Source organism: Cebus imitator, unplaced genomic scaffold (assembly GCF_001604975.1).
Source record: "Cebus imitator isolate Cc_AM_T3 unplaced genomic scaffold, Cebus_imitator-1.0 Scaffold6, whole genome shotgun sequence".
Taxonomy (NCBI): Eukaryota; Metazoa; Chordata; class Mammalia; order Primates; family Cebidae; genus Cebus; species Cebus imitator.
In genome coordinates this window covers 12,353,576-12,369,148 of record NW_016107321.1, presented here as the reverse complement: position 1 = coordinate 12,369,148, position 15,573 = coordinate 12,353,576, and the positions used below count along the sequence as shown (strand labels likewise).

General features: G+C 37.5%; 1 protein-coding gene across 18 annotated transcripts in view; it reads right to left on the bottom strand.

Moving 5' to 3' along the window:
- Window positions 1-15,573, bottom strand: part of SYNE1 (spectrin repeat containing nuclear envelope protein 1) — a 529,474-nt gene that overhangs the window by 302,429 nt on the left and 211,472 nt on the right. For all 18 annotated transcript variants that reach the window (XM_017537464.2, XM_037742153.1, XM_037742143.1 and 15 more), the window contains 6 exons: window positions 14,986-15,173; window positions 14,470-14,593; window positions 12,185-12,351; window positions 6,642-6,795; window positions 3,579-4,207; window positions 625-804 (listed from right to left, as the gene is read on the bottom strand). In XM_017537464.2, coding sequence (XP_017392953.1) covers window positions 625-804; window positions 3,579-4,207; window positions 6,642-6,795; window positions 12,185-12,351; window positions 14,470-14,593; window positions 14,986-15,173 — 1,442 coding nt within the window. The remainder of the gene's footprint in view (window positions 1-624; window positions 805-3,578; window positions 4,208-6,641; window positions 6,796-12,184; window positions 12,352-14,469; window positions 14,594-14,985; window positions 15,174-15,573) is intronic.

Below are 15,573 nucleotides of genomic sequence, written 5' to 3'. Positions count from 1 at the left end.
TGTACCTCAATTACAAACAAGTACAACAAAATTAGAAAATTAAAAGTTAAGGCTATCATGGTAACACTTCATAACTGTTGACAACTCCTGCTTTAAGCATTTAATTTCACATGCAATTGGGTTTGTTTGTTTGTTTGTTTTTGTTTTTGTTTTTGAGACAGAGTCTTGCTCTATTATCCAGACTGGAGTGCAGTGGTGCGATCTCGGCTCACTGCAACATCCACCTCCCCCAGTTCAAGCGATTCTTCTGCCTCAGCCTCCCAAGTAACTGGGATTACAGGCACTCTCTATCACACCTGGCTAATTTTTGTATTTTCGGTAGAGATGGGATTTCACCATGTTGGACAGGGTAGTCTTGAACTCCTGACCTCAGGTGATCCTCCCAAAGTGATGGGATTACAGGCATCAGCCACTGTACCCAGCCTGTAATTGTTATCTTAAAGCAACATTCTCAATAAAGTTCTGTAAAAACTAAGTAAATGTTTAATGTTATGACAGTGACACAGAATACCTAAAATGGTAAAATATATTTAACTACTGATCACATCAACACAAAACAGGCAATGTCCTAATCACAAAATAAGTCGGAAGCTAAAGACAAGAGCTGGGCGGGCTTTGACTTACTTTTCATGAATTAGTCTTTTAGTATCATCCCAGGTGACCTCTAAGCGGTTTATCTCCCTGTCAACTTCAGGTGCAAAAGCTACATCTTTCTGGGCAATTTGCTTGGCTTTGTCTTTCAACCAACATAGTTCATGCTCATGAGAATTCAATTCATCTTCTAGTTGATTAAACACTCTTAACCTGTGAATTAAAATGTTATTTTCCTATTAATTTACTAATAGCAGTAAATCAATATTTCCTCTCCCAAAGTATATGATGAGTCCATAAAGCGCTCGTTTGGTCAACTAGAAAAACTTTTAACACAGAAACTAAATTAATGTTTGTCAATGGATAAAGTTACCTTTAAAGTTAATTTTGCAAAATAACTCAGACTGTACCTCAGGAAATACTGAAAATCATTCTTACTACTCACCATCAACCTTCTATTAAGTTTGTATTTTCTTTCTACTTTGATGGTATAAGATTTTCAAAACTAAAGCTGACCTCGTAGGCCACATAGGTAAATACTTATTGTAAAATCATTGGTAAGAAATGTTTCTGGTCCATGAGGTTCAATCCATGTAAATAATAATGCTTAAGGATGATAGTTGTTTCATTCAGTATCAAATTAGATTTACTGAGCTCTGCATACATATATATATACCTAAATTACTTACTTTGTTGAGAATATTACCATAAAGAAATGATCATTTTTGTCCCTAATCTATTAATATCTGAGCATTTATAAAAAGTGGACATATTGCCAGCCATAGTGGCTCATACCCGTAATCTCAGCGTTTGGGGAGGCCAAAGTGGGAGAATTGCTTGAGACCAGGAATTCAAGACCAACCTGGGCAACACAGCAAGACCCCTATTTCTACAAAATTAAAAAAAAAATTAGCTGGGTGCAGTGGTGCATGTGTATAGTTCCAGCTGTGTGAGAGGCTGAGGCTGGAGGATCGCTTGAACTCAAAAGTTTGAGGCCACAGTGAGCCATGATGGCACCATTGCACTCTAGGCTGGGTGACAGAACAAGACCTTATCTCAGAGAAAAAAAAAGTGGCCACATAGAGGCAGTCATTGACTCTTCATTCTTACAGTTTGATATAGCACTGCAGAGTTCACACGGTGAGTATACATGCTTTATCCCATTTAATTCCCAAAAGATGGTGGCTGGGGGCAGATGTTCTTATTATCCCCACTTTACAAGAGAAGAGGTTTCTCAAGGTGGCATAGTGAAGCATTAGTGTGGCTGGAATTTAAATAAGTCCACTAATTCAATATAACATTTTCTGCATCTGAAGTGTGATTCTGGTGAGTGTGGTGTTGTGGCTACTGATGTGGCTCTTTAGCCCAACCTGGGCTTTCTGCTCCAGCAATTTTAGGGTCTCCTGTCTGCTTGACCCAAGAACACCATGCCACCCTGCAGCAACAATGCTACTGCTGGCTTCCACAGTGAGTAACATTAGGCACCTTGTTCTCTCTTTATTCTGGAGGCAATTTTTCCTTCCCAAGTATCATTCTCTTTTGTAAATTGATTGTTAAACTGGTCAGATAATTTATTTCCTATAAAAAGTATAATCTCAGGAGCCCAGTCCTAATATATACTCCACTGTCATCTAACAAAATATTTGATTCTGGTTAAAAGGAAACAACCACAGTGGTCTTGTCAGGATCAGCATGATCTTTACCAATTATGAAGACCTTGGCATGAATGCATTTCAGCTGTTTCTTTGCCCACTGGAAAAAAAATGGAAGAGAAAGTGGCCCTGAAAACAGGAGTCAGAAGGTTCTATTAAGAAGAAAAAAAGATTGACAAGAAGGCTACAGTTTAAGAAAACAATTCCTTTTCAAATTTACTAAGGAAACTCATCTTTGACCTGTAGCTTCTTGAATGAACACACCTGACAAAAGCTCAACCTTGCTTACTTAAACCCACTCCTCTGCCTCTTCATACCTCTAAGCAAACAGTTAAAAGTAGACTCTGCCAAGCTGATTGGTTTCACTTCAAATGAACACAGAACTCAGCAGCTCATCACTTTCCTAAGCTCCTCTCTCCAAGAGAAGTTTCACACCATTTTCTCTCCTCTAACATCTACCATACCTCTGAATTAACTAGCTTGCGCCAGTCTTTACCAAGAGGCTATCAGCCACCAGCAAGGAATTCCCTTCTACATTTTTACCACCAAAACTACTAGGATCACTCCCTTTCTCTTCTGCCTTCATTTTTGTAATAGAAAATGAGTCCCTTCTCCCATTGGTAAAAAATTGTTTAAAAATAGATAATAGGATCTACATATTCTTTGCTCATAAACAAACTTTAGGGAAATCCTTAAGGAATCCAAAGAAATTTTAGTACTTCTCAAGTGTCAAATAAGTCATTAACCTTATCTTCAAACTGGTAAAAAAAATTAAAAAGTTGCTAAATATGGTACTGCAAACAAAAAAGTATCTGAGACGGTTCTCAATCAATTTAGAAGTTGATTTTGCCAAGGTTGAGGACATGCCTGGAAGAAACAAACAGGAAATCACAGAATCAGTCTGTGTTCTATACCTTTCTCCAAAGATGACTTTGAGGGCTTCAACATTTAAAGGGGAAAGTGGGCTGGAGGGGAAAGAGAGAGCATAAGGTTAATTCATGTGTTGCAAGAGAAATGAAGCAGGCAGTGAATAGTCAATTATGAATTCATCTCGTGCTCATTAAATCAGCACTTTACCTAAGATAAGGTGGACATGTAGAGTAGCTACCTATGGAGATATTTACCTTTTTCTCTGTACCTCTCTGCTTAGGAACAAAAGGAAAGGCAGCTTTTTGCATGACTCAGCTCTCAGCTATATTTCCTTCTTTTGGCAGAGTGAATAGGGATCCTGAGTTTTTATTTTCCTGTCACGGTACTCATACAATTTTGTGTAAAAGTTAATTCCAGAACAAATACAAAATAAAAGAGACAGGTGGCTGTGACAGTTTCCTTTACCTCTGCTGAAGAGCTTGGCGAGTAGGTTCTTTCAATCGTTCTTTGTCAGTCCTTTCTTCAATGCTCTCAATACTTTTCAGCAGCTCCTCTTTCTGGTCTTGGAATGCTTTTTTCAACACTGCCAGGGCATCTGCCTCACTCTGCTTGGTTCCCAGAAGGTTCTGGATCCTCTCTAACTCTCCAAAGAGCTGATCAACCGTGGCTCTGCAGGAAGTCCTCTGCTCAGAGCTTCCACTTTTCAGATGGTATTGGGCTTTGGAAAGAATACCATCAAGACTGACGGCAGTAGATTCTAATGCTTTAGCATCTTGAATAGCATCATTGAGGTTCTTTTCTATCAGATCAGACTGGTTCTTATTCATACTGTTGGTTGCTTCCACCATTTGCCTCAGCTGGTGGAGAACACTGGACAGAGAGGCATGGCTCTGGAGGAATTCTGCCAAATGGGACAGGGCAAGCTGCCGCCTCTCCACAACCTGGCTGGCCTCCTCAAACAGTTGGAAGCAGTCCTCAGCCTTGCCCTGCAGGAGATGGAGGTCCTCAGCTCGGCCCAGAGAACCCAGCTTTGCTAAGTGACCCTGCAGACTCTGCAATTCGCCCTTTTTGCTCTCTACGTCTGCTGTGTGGTCCTGGAAAGGAAGAGAGAATTACTGATTCCTCAGATACACTACAGTCTATGACAGGGATATTCTACAGGATTTGTGATATGAAGATCTATTTTAAGTGCCATGGATAGTGTAGTACTTTAAGGTCATCTACAGTGAATCAGAAAATTCACAAAATTTTCTGTTTTGCTGATCCACATGTTTCACATAAAACACAACTCTGTTTTGGAACTATGTAATTAATTCTCTGAAAAAAAAATTCTTTGTGGATAGAAATTGTTAGTTAAAAGAAATAAAAACATTGGAAGATTCTTAAAGATGCCAATATATATTTTACATTTTAATTTTAACATTTTAAAGATGCATATATGTATATACAAATATTTGTATTTAGATATCTTATATTTTTTATATTTTAACTTTTAAATTTTAAAAGATGTATGTATTTAAAAACTCTAGATTTAAACATTTAGAAGATGTATATGTGTATACATACAAGTCTTTCAAAATCTAAAGGTTTCTTTTTTTAACTAACAATTTCTATCCACAAAATCCATGAAGAAATCTTTTTCAATTAAATTAGTTCCAATTCAGAGTTATATTTTATGCAAGACTGCTGTATAGGAAATTTGGCTAGCTTACAATAAATCGTGCTTAAAATCTAGCAGAAAATTGGCAACATTCTCATTATGGTTCCCATTAAAAAGAAATTATCACCAATCTTAATCTTGACAACAATGACTTTAAGGCTCCCCTCAGTTTGACTACAAGATAGCGTCCTCTTGATTGCAGATCCCGACCTTTCTTTACTTAGAGCATTTACTTTAGAAAACTTGTAATTGTAAATTCATTCTCTGCCCCTTTGAGAGGTTAATCTTAGAGCTCTGGCCAGTTTTCCACCTCTGGAATATTTTTCTGAAGGACCAGAGAGCCATCTCTCTGAAATGAAGTGAAGATAGCTGCTCTCTCTCAGTCTCTTTGGAGGGTAGAGCCTAAATTCCCTGGATATCTTCCTCCAAGATGTAAAACTACCTCCTATCCTGAAGGTAGGAGAAAGTTGCTTTTCCCTGCCACAGGATCAATTAGCAAACCCAGCAAGGAGTGAACACTCAATAAATATGAAATGTTTTATTGTTCAGTGTTGCTATATGTGTACTATGTAGCTTATCTCCATTATTTCAATGCTTTATGATCAATATCTGAATTTTCCAATGTTTTCTGGTGCCAGAATAGATATAATGTGTTGGGACTCAGAAAGTGATACCCTAAAATATCCTACTTCGGACTTTAAACTGAGAGAACCTGAGGAACAGCAAATTCATAGAAGAGCTTTTCTTGATGCTCCCTTATCTGACTAAGGAAAGTTCCTCCAGAAAAAAATATAATCATCAACTAGGGAAGACTAACCCACAGGAAAGTCCATTATAGTCTGACATCTCACTCAGAGAGACTTTTAACCCAGGCTGCCATCTGTAATTCTGAGGTATGCTACCTGAGAAACTTCTTCTGCGTGATAAGACAGCCTTTGTTCATGGTGCATCTCCTGCCCTCACCCTTCCACAGCTTTTCCCTATCACTCTCCTGAAGCCTCAGCCCCAATTTCCTTCTGTATGGCATAACAACTTTAGTCATCTGGTTATCCTTTGAGCTTCACATTTTGTGGGGCTCCCATACAATATGCACATAATAAATGTGTTTGCCATTTCTCCTGTTAATTTGTCTATTGTCAGTTTCTTTCATAGACTGAAATTAATTGAACCTTCAGGGGGCAGAGGAAAGTCCTTTTCACCCTTCATATGTATAATTTATAAATAAGGGAAATAAGTTTTAAATTGCTTTAAAGCTGAATAGTAATTAAGAAAAACTATATCATTAAAGTATTTGAATTCAGCATTAGTTTTCAGTATTGAAGTGAAACGAATAGTAACTGAAATGAAACAAGTTTGTTGAAATAAAACTATTTGTTGCTTTTTCTTTAAGGAAATTCATGGAAAGCACTCACAAGTACTGATAACTTTGGCAATTATACTACTGGACCAAGAAAAATAAATAAAACTATTTGCTTTATTTCCATAGTAATGGAAATAAAGCAAACAGTAATTCAGAAAACTATATCACTTAAGTATTTGAATTCAGCATTGAAATTAAAACAAACTGGGAAACTTAAAAAGGGACATTCTTATCACTTTATACTAGAAATCACTAGAAATCATTTGCTCCACTATGAAGAGACAGTTTCTTAAGAAAGTTGCCAATTTTATCTAAAGTGGCTTTATCTGCTTAATTTTTCTGAATAATTTATTGCTTTAATTCATATACTCAATTATTAAACCATTTTCATATAAATAAAAGTCAAGTTTCCACCATTAAAATTTTTTTAAGTGTTGCATGTCTTTTTAATTTGAGAACCCTCTTTTATGAAAAAATTCTTCTTCAATCTTAAAAGAACACACTTTACCTTGTGGCGAGTAAGAGCTACTTGATGGTCCATTATGCTAATCTCAGAAGTAGCTTGTAATTCACTGAGAAACAGCTTAATCCAGATAGAAAAGGAAAGCAGCAGCTCATCAAATTGCTGGTGTTCAGCAACCACAGACTGAAGAAAATTAATCCTATGTATACAAAGTATTAAAGTTAAAATGTCCCATAAGTGAACAGAAAGGATTAATAATACATTTTGGGAATTAACTTTACCCAAGGGCAAAAGCAATGTTGTCATACATGAACACTCTATACCTCTTGATGATTTTTACTTCCCAAATGCTGCTTTACTCAAAATCTTCCCTGTCTCAGTTAACATTGCCATCATCCACCCTGATGGTTCTATGAGGCATTCTTCATCTTTTCTTTCTTTATAAGAACATCTAATCTATGGATACCCTCTCAGCACAATATATGTCCCAAAACTGAATGAAATTCCTAGAATTCTGATGACTTAGTATATGTTATCAGTAATAATTATTGTTATGTTAAATTGCTGTGTGCCATGGAAGTAACCAAATTTTTTAATCAATTGTATCTTTAACCATGGCTAGCCTAAACTTTTGTCATCTATAGACAATTATTGTTTTACTTTTTTTCTTCTCAAAAAGTGGTTTATAGTCAGCTGCTATCCAAAATTTGCTTTTTCTTTAAGGAAATTTATGGAAAGGACTCTTACAAGTACTCTTAAATACAGATTTTTTGATAACTTTGGAGATTATACTATTGGGCTAAGAAAGAACTTCCATGGCTGGGTGCAGTGGCTCACGCCTATGGTCCCAATTCTTTGGGAGGCCAAGGCAGGTGGATTACTTGAGGTCAGGAGTTTGATACTAGCGTGGCCAACATGGAAAACTCCATTTCTACAAAAAATATAAAAATTAGCCATGTGTGGTGGTGCACAACTATAATCCCAGCTACTTAGAAGGCTGAGGCATCACTTGAATCCAGAAGGCAGAGGTTGTAGTGAGCCAAGACTGCATCACTGCACTCCAGCCTGGGCAACAGAGTGAGACTCTGTCTTAAAAGAAAAAAAAACTTCGAGGACTCAAATTAAAAAGCTGATACATTCATGAGATTTGCTAATCCAACATCAAGCAGAAAAAGAGTTAATTACATGGGACTGAACTAACAGAGGCCAGAAATACTTTTTTTTAATGGCTTTTTGTTTGAAACATTGCTTATCCTTTTTATGTTTTCATTTCCAGAGTCAAAATAATTTTTTTTCCTTTTCCCTCTGTACTTGATTCTCCAGAATTTGGAAACTATTTGTGAGTATTCTTTATGTATTGTAATATAGTTATTTGTAAATGTTCAATAAGCCTATGTTTTGTAACAGGATACAATTGGAAACATTGGTTATTTTACCAAGGCTTTGACCGGAATGGCATATTTTTAGATATGATCAGACTGCTTTGAGGAATGGAGGTCAACTTTATAGAGCCAATGAAGAGCCCCTTGGGAAGATTGGTCTTATATTTTTCTATGTGATGCCTTTATAAAATTTGTGACCTGTGGTAAGTAAAGAATGTCACTTTCTGAAAGGCCCACAAATCTCAAGTTATATTGGGACCTTGAGAAGAAACGAATTCACCCAATTCATACGGATGTCTGCAGGCACAGATAAATCTTTGGCTTGATTAACCTTGAGAGACTTTTGAAGGTTTAATCTGAGATTTCTTATGAAGAAAGTACCAGCAAAGCCAATTTTTAAAAAACCTATGTGGCCCTTGCTGCACTTTATATGGATAATTAGGCCAAGCATAATAAGACTAAAATTTATCTTGCAAATAATTTGGTCCTATGATAATTTGTCTTTGGTAGAAATGGGGGGCTGGAGAGAGAACATTATGTTAAAAAACTATAGTATGCGTGTTATTAGATTCTAACTTTGTTCATTGTTTTTGAGCTTTTATTATTTTCTAACAATTTGGACTTCAGAATCCTGAATTCTTTCTGGGCTACAAGCTTCCAAACTAAGGTTTTCCAAATCTTCCTTTCATTTTCCTTATTTTATTTATTCTTTTTTTTTTTTTGGAGATAGAGTTTCACTCTGTTGCCCAGGGTGAAGTGCAATGGTGTGATCTAGGCTCACTGCAAATTCTGCCTCGTGGGTTCAAGCTATTCTCCTGCCTTAGCCTCCCAAGTAGCTGGGATTACAGGTGCCCACCACCACACTAGTCTAATTTTTGTATTATTAGTAGAGAGGGGTTTCACCACATTGGCCAGGCGGGTCTCAAACTCCTAACCTCAGGTGATCCATTTGCCTTAGCCTCCCAAAGGGCTGGGATTACAGGTGTGAGCCACCATGCCTGGCCAAAACTGCTTTTCTTAAAGTCCCACAAACGGCAGCTAGACAACTAAACTGTGGGAGAAATAACAGAAATTTATAAGTAAACAGCCTATGTGCCTGCTGATGTATTGACTTCTCGGAAAGTTCACTTGACCATCAATCTGAACTACATTCCAGAAAAATCTGTTCAGATTGCTACTGTAATCTGAAGATGCTTCACAATCTCTAGAAAAACAAGTCTATAGACTACTTTAGACATTAACCTTCGTTTTTCTTCTGTTTCCTTAGAAATGCCTCTTATTAAAGATGTGTTTGCCTGCATCATCTACAGAGGCCCAGCCCATTTGCAATGCCACCTTCTGGAATGGGACAAAGATATTTAACTGAACTGATCTTTTCTCAGGACTGAGACACTGACTAAAGAAGACATGGAACAATATGTTTCAGTCTGCTTTTTTTCTGCGTATCTTAATTTGCTTTTCCACTCCTTTGTCTTTCTCTATCAAATAACTTTTTTTTTTCTTTTTATTTTAGTGAGGCAAGTATCACTCTGTTGCCCAGGCTTCAGTGCAGTGCTGTGATCACGGCTTCCTGTAACTTCAAGCTCCTGGTCTCAAGTAATCCTCTTGCCTCAGCCTTCGGAGAAGCTGAGACTACAGTTACATGCCACCATGCCCGGATAGTTTTTTTAAAAAATTTTTCTTGTAGAGGTGAGGTCTTGCTATGTTTCCCAAGCAGTCCTCTCACCTGGGCCTCCCAAAACTCTGGGATTATGGGCATGAGCCATCACACTCAACCTCTATCAAACAAATCTCTTCGAAACTATCCATTTAGCTTTTAATATGTGAAACGGTTTTTAAGTTTCAAAGTAGGAACTGAAGAAAACCAAAATATTTTACTCTAAAATATATTCCTTTGACAAATTCTGAAATGACCCTGTAAAGCTGTCTTTAGTGGGGAGAATTTGCTTCTGTAGATCTGTAGAGAATCTTCACTAATGCAGCTCGCCCTGCCTTTGTCCAGATCTAGGAAAGATGAACTGAGAGTCAAACACTATAAAGACCTGAAAGAGACAATTGCCATCTATTTTTCTTGAGAGCTACACCTATGAGGTTTCATCTACATAACAAGACCAGCTTTTCTAGCTAAGCTTCTTCGTTTCTCCCTCCGATAACATGTCTTGCCATGAAAATCTGTTTTGGGCCATTTTCTGAGCTCACAGTTTTTCTATAACCTCCAGATGGCATATATTCTGTATGTCAATGGAGGTTGAGTCTTCATTCTGGAGGCTCCTGTGTATATTATACATTAAATAAATTTATATTCCTTTTCTATTAATCTGCCTCATGTCAGTGACTTTCTAACCTCTAGGGGGCAAGGGCCTTGGCCCCTACAATCCCCACACCCCGCCCCCACCACACTATACATTGATTCTGTGCTCTTCTCTCCATTTCCACTGCCCCTACCCTGGTCTAAACCTCTTCACTTCTTGCCTGACATTCAACAGCCTTCTAACTGGCTTCCTCCCTCCCACCTTTGACTCCTTACCATCTACTCTCTAGATAATAACTAGACATGATTTCATGTGATAGAACATTACCTGTCCTGCTTAAACACTAGGTAGTTTCCCGTTGCACTTAAGAAGGCAAAACCCCAAACTCCTTACTGTGGTCTACAAGAAAATTCACATTATCTACTTCTCTGGCCTCATCTGACGCAACTCTGCCCCACATTCCGATTGACCTCTCTGTCTTCCAATATAACCAACTCATTACTGCCTTAGAGCTTTTGCCATTTTTGCGCCCTTTGCCTGCGTGGGTCTGCTTCCTGCACAGCACACAGATGTTAATCAGGTGTCATCTCCCCAGAGAGGCCTTGCTTGACCCCCATTCTAAAGATACACCAGCCTGCAGTCCCTGTCACGCCACCCTGTTTTGTTGTCTTAATAATACTGAACGTTGCCTGAAATTGTCTTGTTTGTTCACTTGTTTAATTACATATTTATTTCCCCCCCCAGCTCCTTCCTCCCCTCTCTCCACACCATGAGAGTATGGACTGTATCTGCCTTGCTTACTGCTGTATCCCCAGCACCTAAAAAGTTGCCTAGGATATCATCAGGGATCAATCAATGCATTTGTGATAAATGAATTAGTTAATAAATAATAGGCGATCAGAGATCAAAATCCAGACATATTAAAGCTAATAACTTCATCAAACACTAGTATTTATTAAAATGGTTTGTCTACAAAGTTCAACTTTTAAATCAGTTTTCATGTTTTAATATTTACAAAATCCTCTACACATTACCCTTATATGCACACATTATATTTTAAATACCTTCACACATTTGTATCACTTTAAAAGCTCTTTACTTTCCCTTTAAGGTATAGGCAGAGGACACATACTGCTTTGTTTCACAAAATTGGTTGCCTTTCAAGAGTTGGCATCAAATTTTTCTGTAAATTTCTGAACCCATTCAAATGTCCCTTTTTTGTTCCTATAATACTTCGTGTTCACCCCTTGTTATTCCCACACTAATATGTAAATTATTTTGGGTTAGGTTTTGTTTATTTTTATGGCTCCTGGTCCTGATATGGTACCTTGTACTCAGCAAGTACCTAATACATATTTGTTGATTGATTGAGTACATGAATAAATAAACAATAGAAAAAATATAAGCTCCGTGAAAGTAAGGGATGAAACTCTTTATTGTTGCTATCTCCAGCACATAGAAGAGTATGCTACTCACTGTGGAAACTCAATAAATATTTGCTGAGTGAACGAATTTTTTAAATGGACAGAAAGGTTAAATTTATCTTGCTCACTCCAAAAGATCTATATTAAAACGAAATATACTAGCATATGTGTATAAAATGCCTCTGGTTGAGAAATGTCACATGAGATAATATTTTAGGCACCATTTTTCCCACACAAAACAGCTTATGTAATAAATAATACAAATATTAGTAATCCTACTCTCTTTCATCTATTTCAACTGGTTTAATCACTTGCTCTTATTTTAAAACTAAATTGTGAATCGGGATTCATTAGAAATGCTCAGCTTTGTGGACCTTGATTTTCAAAATGAAAGTTTTCTTCCCTTCTGTAGTTATCAGCTGAGTAGTTGGAGTTAAATAAAAGTAAACAAAACTATGCTTTCTTAATTTATATGATCATCGTTTAAAAGCAAATGAACAATATTGGAAGATTTATCTTTTAGAACCCACCTTTTGTTAATTATCTGGGGTAAATCTCTCCATCTCTCATCCAACTGCTCCAAATGTAGTTTCAGCATTTTCACATCCTCTTTGGAGGCTACTGAAAACAATGATTCCTTCAGTTGCAAAAGTTTGCTATAGAATGAGGCCTGGGATACAACTTCATTTTGCAGTGCCTGAAACAAACAAGACATTACGGATCTCATCCCAACATGAATGAAAAGTAAGGACCACGCAACACAGGGGGTTCTTGCCCAAAGAATTTGCATTTTTGCAAAATGGAAGTCACTGGGGCCAGGCTGAAGAGAGCTTTTATTACTTGATTTAGAAATGGATCCACTTGGATCCATTTCTAATGGAATTTGGTTCCATTCCATTAAAGGTTAAGTGGATCCATTTCTAAATCAAGTAATAATATGTGACTGAAACCTGAATAAGTTTTCTGGAGTCTGAGTTATAAGTTAGGCAAATCAAGAAGCTGTAGAGTTTCTTTCAGGATGAAGAGACTGAGTAGGCAAAGAGAATCAAAGAAAAACTATTGCCAGAGAGATCAGTGCATAGCTAACAGCAAGAGATGCATTGTAGACGGGGACACGTTCTCCCTCTCTGTTTAGAGACTAGATTAGGCCAAATGGGAGAACTTAAGGGCTCTTCATTTTACTTTTAAGCAATAGAACTCCTTCATTTAAAAATTTAATCTGGCAGTGAATCTCTTAAGGGCTGTGAGGTGCATGAAAGTTGTGGCTCCTACCTAATAAGAGCTAAAATATAAACACTCCAATAGATTGGTAACAATAAAAAAAGATGTTAAGTAAAATGATAGGTACAGCATAGCAGACAGTAAGTAGATGCTTGTGGAAATGCTTTCCTTCCCTTCCTAGTGAGGCCACACATGTAATACATGCAAGATCACTAAAGGGATTAGAGGAAGGAGTACATAGCCTGTGCATGACAGGTAAGACCATGAAGCAGAATTGCTGCTTACACTGGGTACAGAGGAGAGAAACAGGGCAGGATGCAGAGCCCAAAGGTGGGAATGCACAAGTCAGGTCCAGCCCACGAGGTGAGGCTGCCTTACTGATGCAATGTCAGGATGCAGAAGCAACAGAGTTTGCAGTCATCTCAGTCATATGGCACCTAGTTTCCACGTGAAGATGTGCAGCAACAGTTTTAATGCCCAGGTAGCCTTGTGTCAATGTTCTCATTTATAAGAAAAAGATCTGTGATGTCGCTTCTGGGAACACCCCATGTGTATATGAAAGAAGACAGGAGCCAGATTGTAGATCAGAATTGCCCTTTATTTTATGCTTAGGGCAGGAAACAGTCACTATGGGTTTCTGAGAAGGGACTTGGTGGAAGATGAGTGCAGACATCAGTGTTTAATAAATCAGAAAGTCAGGAGAACCAGGAGAATGGAGTACCCACTCAAGTCAAGGAAGGAGAACATTTAAAGGTGGGGCAACAGATTCAGATGCTACAGACACTGGTGACAGAGTTTTCAGAGAAGCAGTTACAAAAGGTAAAAGAACATAGCTTCCTCTTAAATGTCTTATGAAAGTTGATGGGAGAAAGTTGGAATATAAATCTGTAATGCAACAAATCTCTTTTGAGAAACAATTTTGACTGCTGGATTTTCTGGCATAGATAGCATTGTTTAAGGCAAGATATTAATCTCTAGAAATCAGTGACATTGTCTTTAGCTTCAATTATACTCAAAGATTTTCTTTCTTTTAGTTTAAAAGATTGACTTCTTCAAGTATGAAATAAACTTTGTCTTTCTACCCATTACCTACATTTGTGCTCATTCATTTTTTTCTTGCATGAAAATAATCATTACTGTGGCTTCTTTTTACATCCTATTTCTTATTTCTTTAAAAGAACACCCTTTATTGCCCAAAATTCACATACATATCAAAGTAGAGAGATTATACCTATTTCCAGCCTCAGAAATTATGAACTGATAGCCAACCTCTTTTCATCTATATTCCTACCCATCCTTTCCTCTCCTTTGCCAAATCATTTATATTCAGATGCCAGACATTGAATTACGGGTTTTCTAACACATCATGGAAACTGAACATCACAAAGCTCTCATTGTTAGTTTCTCTGTCTTTCAGGTCATGGTTGCTGTTTTCTTTTCGGAACACCTTGATTCAAATGATGCATCAGGAATCACAAAATCAATGCAAGAAGGAAGATGCAAATTTATTTATTTTATTACTTTATTTAAAAAAAATAATGTAACTGTAACAAAAGCATTTTGTTTTTCTTTCCTCACACTTCCTTGAACTTGCCTGAATTAACTGAAGTTCACTTTCCACTTTGACTCTGTCTGCATAAATGTCCATTTCTGGGGAACTGGCTATAGCTTCACAACGCTCTAACCAAGTCAGAAAGGATGATAGTTCTTTCTCTAGCCTAAAGGAAGCAGAGAACAGAAACAAATTCATTGAAAATTTTCATGCTAGGAGATCAAACCCTTCTGAAGTTGGGGGGTCCAACACAAACCATAGTAAATAATATAGTCTCGGTTATCTCAGTCTTAGACGAGACAGCACAAAGATCACTCCTTTCATTTTCATGTGTATCCCTGCACTCAGGTTTCTATTGAGTAATATGTAAAGATCCACATACATCCTCTCCACTCTTGGGAGTCTTCACCTTATAACAAAGATCAAGAGTTTCCTGTGCTACACCCACAAGCTCATGTGTTTTGCATCTGGGAAAATTATTCCCCATCACTTAAAGAACTGCTAATCCAGAATTTCCTATTTAGTAGTGGCAGCAACTCAAGGAAAAATGCTGCTCACCTCTGCCAGTGGGCCAGCAGGTTCTCCAGCACAGTCTGTCTCTCCTTCGCCTTCCTTAGGGTGCCCTCGTATTGCTGTTGTAGAGCCGCAGCCTCCTGAACACAGGAGTCTCTGTTCACAACTTTCCTGGCACTGGCTGAGAAGGCAGTGATCGGGCTGCTCAGGGACTCCAGGGCCTGGCAGAGATCCTAAGAAGAGTTCAAGAAGAATGCAATGAAAGCACAGGAGCCAACGAGACCTGCATTTTGCTTTGACACCCACCATCACAAAATATTTTCCCTCAGTCATGATAAACAGTAATGGTACTAAGAATGGGTACAAATATACAGTTTAATAGAAGAAATCAGGCTTACTCTTTGATAGATTAGTTGGGGGACTATGCAATAATCTATCCTATATTTCAAAACAGCTAGAAAATAGTTAGAATGTTCCTTGCATAAGTAAAACACAAATATTTTAGGTGATGAAGGTCCCAATTCCACTGATTTTACTCTTACAAATTATATGAATGTATTAAATGATCACATGTGCACCATTGAAAACAAATAAAAGTTAAATCTATTTTTAAAAGGTCTGTGCCCATGATTT